The sequence below is a fragment of the Haplochromis burtoni genome, unplaced genomic scaffold (genome assembly GCF_018398535.1).
Source record: "Haplochromis burtoni strain Fernald_Lab_line unplaced genomic scaffold, NCSU_Asbu1 Contig_983, whole genome shotgun sequence".
NCBI lineage: Eukaryota > Metazoa > Chordata > Actinopteri > Cichliformes > Cichlidae > Haplochromis > Haplochromis burtoni.
In genome coordinates, this window is record NW_024583344.1 from 87,701 (window position 1) to 97,212 (window position 9,512).

The 9,512-nt window shown below is 46.9% G+C and overlaps 1 protein-coding gene across 1 annotated transcript in view; it reads left to right on the plus strand.

Moving 5' to 3' along the window:
* The first annotated feature begins 660 nt into the window (after positions 1–660).
* vps16 (VPS16 core subunit of CORVET and HOPS complexes) overlaps positions 661–9,512 on the plus strand; it is an 11,218-nt gene continuing 2,366 nt past the window's right edge. Inside the window, exons 1-22 of the mRNA XM_005951453.2 lie at positions 661–877; positions 1,352–1,440; positions 1,540–1,631; positions 1,710–1,838; positions 1,923–2,067; positions 2,157–2,272; positions 2,465–2,587; positions 2,676–2,731; positions 2,837–2,926; positions 5,810–5,981; positions 6,266–6,397; positions 6,494–6,621; positions 6,800–6,835; positions 6,915–7,023; positions 7,102–7,236; positions 7,762–7,870; positions 7,950–8,047; positions 8,134–8,238; positions 8,330–8,407; positions 8,489–8,575; positions 8,910–8,992; positions 9,105–9,201. Of these exons, the coding sequence (XP_005951515.1) occupies positions 828–877; positions 1,352–1,440; positions 1,540–1,631; positions 1,710–1,838; positions 1,923–2,067; positions 2,157–2,272; positions 2,465–2,587; positions 2,676–2,731; positions 2,837–2,926; positions 5,810–5,981; positions 6,266–6,397; positions 6,494–6,621; positions 6,800–6,835; positions 6,915–7,023; positions 7,102–7,236; positions 7,762–7,870; positions 7,950–8,047; positions 8,134–8,238; positions 8,330–8,407; positions 8,489–8,575; positions 8,910–8,992; positions 9,105–9,201 (2,259 nt within the window). The 5' untranslated portion in view covers positions 661–827. The remainder of the gene's footprint in view (positions 878–1,351; positions 1,441–1,539; positions 1,632–1,709; positions 1,839–1,922; positions 2,068–2,156; positions 2,273–2,464; positions 2,588–2,675; positions 2,732–2,836; positions 2,927–5,809; positions 5,982–6,265; positions 6,398–6,493; positions 6,622–6,799; positions 6,836–6,914; positions 7,024–7,101; positions 7,237–7,761; positions 7,871–7,949; positions 8,048–8,133; positions 8,239–8,329; positions 8,408–8,488; positions 8,576–8,909; positions 8,993–9,104; positions 9,202–9,512) is intronic.

Genomic DNA, 9,512 nt, shown 5'->3' on the forward strand with positions numbered 1-9,512 from the left:
AAGCACATACAAACTCCAAAATACGTATGAACTCCAAAACATGTAAAAACTCCGAAGCACGTACAAACTCCAAAACATGTACAAAACACAACAGAAGTGCTCCAGGATGCTAGGGGCAGTGTTTTGTTACCTAGTGGCTACACAAGCCAGGAAGTACCAGCGACCGGATTTGGTGTGTGGTATTAACAGGTAAATGAACTTTTTTTTTAAATTATTTGAATATATATGAGTGCTTGTGTATAAATACACAAACAATACACATATGCTTTCAATTGTGTAATTTAAGTGATCTAGGTAGCTCTGTTTTGGAAGTTCAGCTAACGCTAGAAATGTGTTTTGGAGTTTGTGCATGCTTTGGAGTTTGTACGTGTTTTGTCACTAGGGGCCACCGTATATATTTATTCATAAGCATATATTAATATAATCAAGTTTCTTTTTACATTAGTAATTCCTTTTGTGCATAATTGTATATTGTTGTTAATAATAAATTAATTACAGCAACAAAACAACCTGAAGAGTCGGTTTGGAGCCGAAAGAGCCGGCTGTTTTTAGTGAGCCGAGCCGAAAGAGCCGGTTCTCTAAAAAGAGCCGGAAATCCCATCACTACTGCAGGCTCAGCTGTAAACACAGAAGTGCCGTAGAGGGCAGCAGAGCGCCCGCGGCGTCTGCCTGAATAACTACCGAAGAAGAAGAAGAAGAAGAACTAGGCTGCAGTCAGCTGACCGGGCAGAGCGAGAGCGAGAGCTAAAGCTAACGCTACGTCCGGCCGGTGCACCGGGACTTCCTCCGGTTTGTTCCCCGGGGTACCCCCTCCTGAGAAGTGGACCATGGCGTTCATCACAGCCAGCTGGAACCCGCTGGGAGACGCCTTTTACCGGTCAGTGAGCGCCCACTGTGTCGGTCTTTCAGCTGCTAGCAGCGAGGCTAATGTTTGCTGACAGTCAGCTGACCGCAGCTCCATCCGTGTTATATACACCTGTGTTTTCTGCAGTTGTGTGATTGAGCTGTTTAAACAGAGAAATCAGGCTGTAACCTGCGCCTCTGCTTGTCATTTGACCCTGCTAAAGCTGGCTTCAGAAGCTTTTTCCCTTTAATGACGTTTCCTGAACACACACGTCACGTGAGAGGACTGACGTCCATGACGAAGTGAGCAGGAGGTTGTAGCCCATCAGAGTCAGGGTTTACTCAGGTCGGCAGGTGACATTTGTGTGCAAGTGACAGGTGAGCTTAAAGTGAGCAGAAAGTGACCGGAGGCTGGAATAGTGTTAGGCAGATAGGGGGAGGAGCCTGCGGGGGACCATGGGGAGGGGTTTGTTTACATTAATGTGTACTTTCCTGTGTACTACTGCAGTAAGACGGATCTGTATGAGATGAGCTGGAGTCTGCGTGATGGACTCAGAGACAGTCTGGTGGCTGCAGCTCCATACGGAGGCCCCATCGGTACAAACTAAATAAAACTTTATGAAACGCTGCAGTGAGATAGTTTTTTTTATAGTCAGATTTAAGGCTTTGACCCCTGACCTCTGTCTGACCCCTCAGCCCTGCTCAGAGAACCTCAGCGGCGTTCTCCGAGTTCTCGTCCTCAGCTGGAGATCTACTCTGCGTCAGGAGGCACCATCGCCAGCTTCCCCGTGAGTAGCACCTGACCACACCTGGAGACAGGTTGGGTCTCTCTCTGACCCGTCTCTCTCTCTCTGTCTCCATCTCAGTGGAAAAGTGGTCCAGTGGTCCAGCTCGGGTGGACGGTCTCTGACGAGCTACTGTGTATCCAGGAGGACGGCACGGTCCTGATCTATGACCTGTTTGGATCCTTTAAGAGACACTTCAGTATGGGACAGGTCAGCACACCTGAGTTTGTTCCTCTGAATAAATGAAGCTGCTCAGACGATGTCACTGATCAGGTGACCTCTATCTTTAAACAGGAAGTGGTCCAGAGTCAGGTGATGGAGGCCAAGGTGTTCCACTCCCCTTATGGAACAGGTATTGCCATAGTAACAAGCTCCTCCCGTTTCACCTTGGCCACCAACATCGATGACCTGAAGCTCCGGAGGTTACCTGAAGTCCCAGGTAACACCTGACTCACCTGAGATGGTGTTTTCACTGCCACGGTTAAGCCTTTCCACCCTTACCTGTCTGTCCACCTGTCTGTCCCTCAGGTCTGCAGGGAAAGCCATCCTGCTGGGTAGTCCTCACTCAGGACAGACAGACTAAAGTCCTGCTGTCCAACGGACCAGAACTCTTCATCCTGGACAACACGTCCTGCACTGTGGTGGTGAGACATGTAGAGACAGGTGAAGTCAGTAATGCTCAGTTTAAGATCGTTCTAACCAAAACCAGTCTGAGACGACGTTTGTCTGACAGTCTTCGATGGTGATGCTAATCCACAGCCAGTAATCTTCACACTCAGATTTGTCCTCATCTTTCTTTTACCTGTCTCACTGCCTACCTTTGTGTCTCTCTTCAGTGTCCTCCAGGCCTCAGTCCTCAGGACGGCAACATTGTCCACATGTCTGTGTCTTTCAGCTATAAATACCTGGCTCTCCTCACTGACAGTGGACACCTGTGGACAGGCTTGTCCACCCTACAGGTGAGCAGCTGTTCTGGCCAATCAGCTTTTCAGATATCTGTGAAGCATCACCTGTGGAATGACTGACAGGTGATGCTTCTGTATGCAGGAGAAACTGAGTGACGTCGACACCAAGAAGACCATGGCGCCCAAGCAGATGTTGTGGTATGTGTGACCTCTCGTTTACCTGTGCTCTTATTTATTCAGCTGCTCACCTGTCGAAGCTTTTCTTTTACACCCGTTTAACCTGGAGTTTACCTGTTTGCCCAGGTGTCGCAGACCAAAGAGCCAACAGCCATCTGTGGTGTTGATGTGGGACAGACTGCTCCTGGTGGTCGGGGTGTGTAATGAGACCATCCAGTATCCTTCAAACTTCACATCTGAACATGTTCAAATACACTTCAGGTGTGTTAAGGTTCTGCTTGGAGTTGTGCAAAGCAGCCGGTATTTGTATCTGTTAAGGGGGGAAAAGTGTTTGTATTTGAGTAAAATTTAAAATAGGTTTAAAAATCAATTTTTTTCTTGTTTATGCTTCTGATTTACGTTACAGTGTAAGTATTCTTTAATTATATCCATTATAATAAATATGGATATGCAATATTGGTTGGTATTTTTCCATAAATCCAGCAATGAACATTTAACAAGGAACGTCATTGAAAAGAAAATAACATAACAGCCATTACCTCATCCATGGTTAAACCAACAATTAATAAAATATCATTGTGAACATTATGAACAGACAGAATAAAAACAAATAATACTTCAAAGAACTGTTCTTCTGAGAGAACATCTTAATAATGCACAGAACTAAACTTTATCAACCCCTGACTGGGAGATGTGGCAGAACAAAAGTTGTATTCTATATAATACTGTTAAACCAAAAGATGCAGCCCTGCTGTTGTCAACTGTCTGCCTAAAAACAGACACAAAGGGTTTTTTTGTGTTTTATGTTGACCATAACTCAACCATATTTCACTTTGAAGAAGATGTCTTCTGCCAACATACTCTCAGTTAAGTTTCTCCATGTAGTATTTTGTGATCACAAGCTTGTCCACATGTGAGGGCAGCAGTCTGGAGCGTTGTGGGGACAAGATACCTCTGCTTGTTGGGGCAGGTGCGATATTTCATTGCCACATGAGCCAGGGCTGCAGGGTCTGAGGTCAGTGATTCAGTGCTGTCCTCAGCTAAGTAGCTCTCAACTATCTTGAGGAGGTCATAGCACCAGATGAGGCAGATTTGGCTTTTTTGCCACTGGTCTCACTCTCAACTGAGGATGAGCTGGGTGCTTCAGGTACCCCAGAAATAGGGCTGTTCGATATAACGATATATATCGGATGGCGATATATAAATGTCTATCGTTTCCTATTACGCTATTGTTTGTTTCGTGTTGTCGTAAAATAAACTGTTTACAGAAATATTTTTTCATCGTTTTGATGGTCACTGTAGTGGCTATATTATTTTCTTAAAGTTCTCTCTTTCTCTTTTATTTAATATAACCACACTACGGACGGACAAGCGCCTGTTTTTATGCGTTGTCATTAGCAACAACGACGGTAAAACCATCATGTGTCCTCTTGTTTATTTTCTACATAAACTTTTCACAATAAAGCTCAAGATCCTGTTGAGACTTTTCAAAATAAACTGAATCACGTGAAAGAGTATGCAGAGAGTTTACGGATGAGAAGCAAAAACAGCCCATCAGGTGCTCATGCATCAGTTAAAACACTCGACTCCAGCTACACGACGCCCAGCTGGAAACACGTCACGCAAGTTGAGCTGCCCGAGATTCACAGAATTTATAGAAAATGTTAAATTTTTGTGATTTATATCGTTATCGGACGATAGTGTTTTATATCGGGATATGAGATTTTGGTCATATCACACAGCCCTACCCAGAAACATCATCCGCTTGGAGTTCTGCATCCACCTCTGAAAGCCACATCGTCCTTGAGCCTGTCAAACTCGGATTTCATGGGCAAGCTCTTAAATCGGGGATCCAGTAGGTTGGCTTTAAAGTAATGACCCAAGGAGTCATCAAAGACAGCCTGGAAGCGCTGAGCCAACTCAGACTGCAATATGGTCACCATTTTAAGTGCCTCGGTACATCCACATCCGCCTTTAGGTTTTGAGAGCCTGCGCACAAGGGATGACAGAGACAGAGAACCCACATCCTCACACACAGTACCTCCCAGATCCATCTCTGCACTCATGGTAGTCAGTGGTCGTCTCTGCTCCAACAGTCACTGGAGCATGTGAAAGGAGGACTTCCACCTGGTTGACACATCATGCACCAATGTGTTCTTGGGAAGGCCAAGCTCTTTCTGGAATGCCAACGAGCTTGGTAGTTGGTATGGAGATGCAACCACTTCGCGAAGCTTGCAAAAAACCTTTATTCTCCACTACTAAGTTGGGCATCAGGTCAAGGCAAATAATTTCTCCCACTGTGTTTGTTATTTGTAGTGGGTGGATGGGTGTATAAGCCTGTTTTGCATTAAATGCATCTAATATAGGTGATTGAAACTGACTTGCAGGGGCAGAACATGGCTGTGATGATGATTTGGTGCTGTTGGAGAGGTTGGCACACAGTACCAGGAGAGGATGCTTTAAGTGCATGTGATTATGCATAACAGATGTTGACAGATGTTTGATATCTGCCTTTGATGTGACTTTTGCACACATTACTTGTAACTTTGGTTTTATCTGCAGCACTGACTAAAATGTTTCTACACAGAACTTGAGCAAGGTTTTTGGCTACTGGAGGACACTGTGTGTCACTCACCTCTTTGCACGTTACTCACTCACTCGTGCCCTGCGTTCTCATGAGGAAACGCAGCTTTTTGATATAAAGTTTTTCTCGTTCCCAAATACAAATATTTTTAAGTATTTGTTCAAAATAAGTATTCGTGAAAAACAAGTTATTTGTGCCTTGCTGAATACTGTATTTGGGTTTGGCTCCACCCTTAGTTCTCCTGGAGCTCGCTCAAAAAAGTTCTCTTAGAGCTCATTTAGGTTCCGCTGGAGCTCGTTAAGGATCTTATAGAGCTCGTTAAGGTTCTCTTAGAGCTCGTTAAGGTTCCGCTGGAACTCATTAAGGTTCTCTTAGCACTCAATAAGGTTCTGCTGGAGCTCCTTCTGGGTTTCTTGTTATAGCTGGTCATTTATAAACAAAGAATCATGTTCCGTGTTCCAGGATGTCCTCGTGAGTCATTCTCTGGTGGTTTGACCCTTGACCCCGGCCTTCAGGTATCCCATTGAGGATCCGTGTGTTTTGGTGGGAGAGATGGATGGAGTTCGGATAATCAGCTCGTCCAATCAGGAGCTGCTGCAGGAGGTTCCTCTGGTCTGTCAGGACATCTTCAAGATCGCCTCCATGGCGCCTGGAGCTCTGCTGTTGGAGGCCCACCGGGAGTACGAGGTACATCATTCAGTACCACATTAGTACTACAATACTGTCCCATTAACACTGTAATACTGCCACAGTACAACATCAGTACTTGTAAGTCCACTCCATTACATCACCTTAATACTGTCATTCACTGATGTCCATGTACACATGTAGTACAGGTACACATGTAGTACGGGTACAGGTACACATGTAGTACGGGTACACATGTAGTACGGGTACACATGTAGTACGGGTACACATGTAGTACGGGTACAGGTCTGTCAGGCCTGACGTGTGTTTTTCTGTCTTTGCAGAAATCGAGTCAGAAGGCGGACGAGTACCTGCGGGAGATCAAGGAGCAGAGCATGCTGGGAGAAGCAGTCAGACAGTGCGTGGAGGCAGCAGGTCACGAGTATGACACCAACACCCAGAAATCCTTGATGAGGGTGAGAGCGTCCTTATGATCTGTTTTAGCATGTCAGGGTAATGTGACCTGCCCTGTACTACGACCTGTCCCTGTAATGTGGCGTGTCTCCCTCCAGGCGGCGTCCTTTGGGAAGTGCTTCCTCACAGACTTCAGTCCGGATCAGTTCGTGACGACCTGCAGGGAGCTGCGAGTGCTGAACGCCGTCAGAGACAGCAGCGTAGGGCTGCCACTCACGCACACTCAGTATCCTCTCAGTCTGCACAGGTGCATCATGGGAGATGCAGTGTGTGGTAACGTCTCACTTTGTTCAGAGTCAGGGGCTGCATCCCTCGTCACGCCGCTGTGACCCATTCTTAGCTTTAGGATTGAGCTCAGACGGGTGTGTTACCATGGTGATGAATTCCTTGACCTCTGACCTCAGATTCAAACAGCTGACTCTACAGGTGCTGATTGACAGGTGAGTGAACTCATCGAAATGTCTCTGAGATCTCATGTTACCCCTCCACCTCTCACTCACCTGTCTTTCTCTCTCTTAGGTTGGTGTATCGGCAGTTTTACCCATTAGCCATCGAAGTCTGTCGTTACCTGAAGATCCCTGATTATCAGGGAGTCAGCCGAGTCCTCAAACACTGGGCGTCATGCAAGGTAACTGTCTCACACCTCGCCCACCTGAGACTGTTTTCACATGACTGATTGGTGTGACGTGTTTGCGTACGTGTCCAGGTGCAGCAGAAGGACCTAACAGACGATGCCATAGCACGAGCAGTGTGTATGAAAGTGGGAGACTCACCTGGGGTTTCGTACTCGGACATCGCAGCTAAAGCTTATGAATGTGGACGAGCAGAGCTCGCCATCAAGGTGAATTCTACAGAGGTTTGGAGGGTTAATTTCCATAGTATGGTTCAGTGGTTCAGGCCGGAGTCTTTCTGTGTGGAGTTTGCATGTTCTCCCCGTGTTTGCGTGGGTTCCCTCCGGGTACTCCGGCTTCCTCCCACCCTCCAAAGACATGCAGCTTGTGGGGATAGGTTAATTGGATAATCCAAATTGCCCATAGGTGTGAATGTGCGAGTGAATGTGAGCACGAATGGTTGTCTGTCCCTGTGTGTTAGCCCTGCGACAGACTGGCGACCTGTCCAGGGTGGACCCCGCCTCTCGCCCTATGAGAGCTGGGATAGGCTCCAGCGCCCCACGCGATCCTGAAAAGGATAAGTGGATGGATGGATGGTTCAATGGTTTTTGGACAGATTTGGAGCCAGGTTTCAGCTGGATGGTCACTGCCCATCTGCTATATTCAGCAGGGTCTTTCAGGATTTTCTCTGACGCTTTTGATATTGAGTGTGATCGAGTTTTTTTCAGTATTTGTCCCTGTGTGTCTCTATGAAGCTCCTGGACTTTGAGGCTCGGTCTGGAGAGCAGGTTCCTCTGCTGCTGAAGATGAAGAGGAGTCAGCTGGCTCTCAGTAAAGCTGTAGAGAGCGGCGATACCGACTTGGGTGAGTGTTTCAGCCCCACACCTTATGTGTTTGCCAGATGGATGATGTCACACTGACAGTTGGCTGTGTGTGTTGTCAGTGTACACAGTGGTGTCGTACCTGAAGAACGAGATGAACAGAGGAGATTTCTTCATGACTCTGAGGAACCAGCCGGTCGCTCTCAGCCTTTACAGACAGGTGCACCCAACTTCACCACTACCGCTCTCCTCCTCCTGGTTTACATTTGGTAATGTGTGTCTTTGTTTACATTTGTTTGCTGTCAGTTCTGTAAGCTGCAGGAGCAGGAAACTCTGAAGGACCTGTATAACCAGGACGATGACCACCAGGAACTGGCCAACTATTACGTCACTGCAAGCTACAGGGAAAAGGTAAGGACTGCTAACCGTCACGCCCAGCAGAGATTAAACTCGTCCATCATCACTGTAATCACCTGTCTGCTGTTCACCTGTCCATCTGCAGAGGTTGGAGGGCCGGCTGTCTCTTCTGCAGAGCGCTGTCGATGAGTACAACAAGGCCAAGAATGAGTTTGCAGTAAAGGTAACAAACGAACAATAAGACGTGTTTGCAGGTGTGTGTTTGTACCTGATGCTCAGGTGTGTTTCACTGATTGGTCTGCAGACCACAGAGGACGAGATGCGTCTGCTCCGTTTTCAGCGCAAACTGGACGATGAGAAAGGGGCGGGGCTTCTTGGACTGTCCCTACAGGTAACTACAAGGGGCGGGGCTCCCTGGCCAGCTGACGCTTCCCTCTACCAGTTACCTCCACCTACATGCTCTGTGTTCTCAGTCTCCATCACCTGGCAGTACTCCAGGTTACTTTAAAGAGGCCAGTGTGGTTGCTCCGCTTTAAAGTGCTCCTCCTCAGATCATTACAGACCCAGACTTCCTCCATGTAACTTCTAAGTTCTGGGACAGCCAATCAGATTGGCCGAATCCGCGGTTTGATTTAAGCAACTGATGAAAACTTGTTTCTGCTGATTGTGACCATAGTTACATCTGCTGTGTGTGTGTGTGCTGTGATGTCACTTGCTGTTTGCAGGTGACCATGGAGACGCTGTTGTCATTAGGACTCCACAAACAGGCAGAGCAGCTTTACAAAGACTTCAGAGTACCTGACAAAAGGTGTGTCACTGAGGCTGCGCTGTTATTGGCTCTGTCTTTTACTACAGTCTTTCCTGTCTGTCCCTCTCGCCTGTTTGCCTCTCTCACCTGTTTGCCTCTCTCACCTGTGCAGGTATTGGTGGTTGAAGTTGAAGTCTCTGGCGGAGAAGGAGGAGTGGGATGAGTTAGAGAAGTTCTCAAAGAGTAAGAAGTCTCCCATTGGCTACCTGGTAAGGAGAAGCCCCACCCCCTCTGTTATGTTGCATTAACTACAGGGTGGGCCATTTATATGGATACACCGTAATAACATGGGAATGGTTGGTGATATGAAAGTCATGTTTGTGGCACATTAGTATATGTGAGGGGGCAAACTCCTCAAGATGGGTGGTGACCATGGTGACCGTTTAGAAGTCGGCCATCTTGGATACAACTTGTTTTTTCAATAGGAAGAGGGCCATGTGACACATCAAACTTGTTGGTCACAAGAAAAACAATGGTGTGCTTGGTTTCAACGTAACTTTATTCTTTCATGAGTTATTTA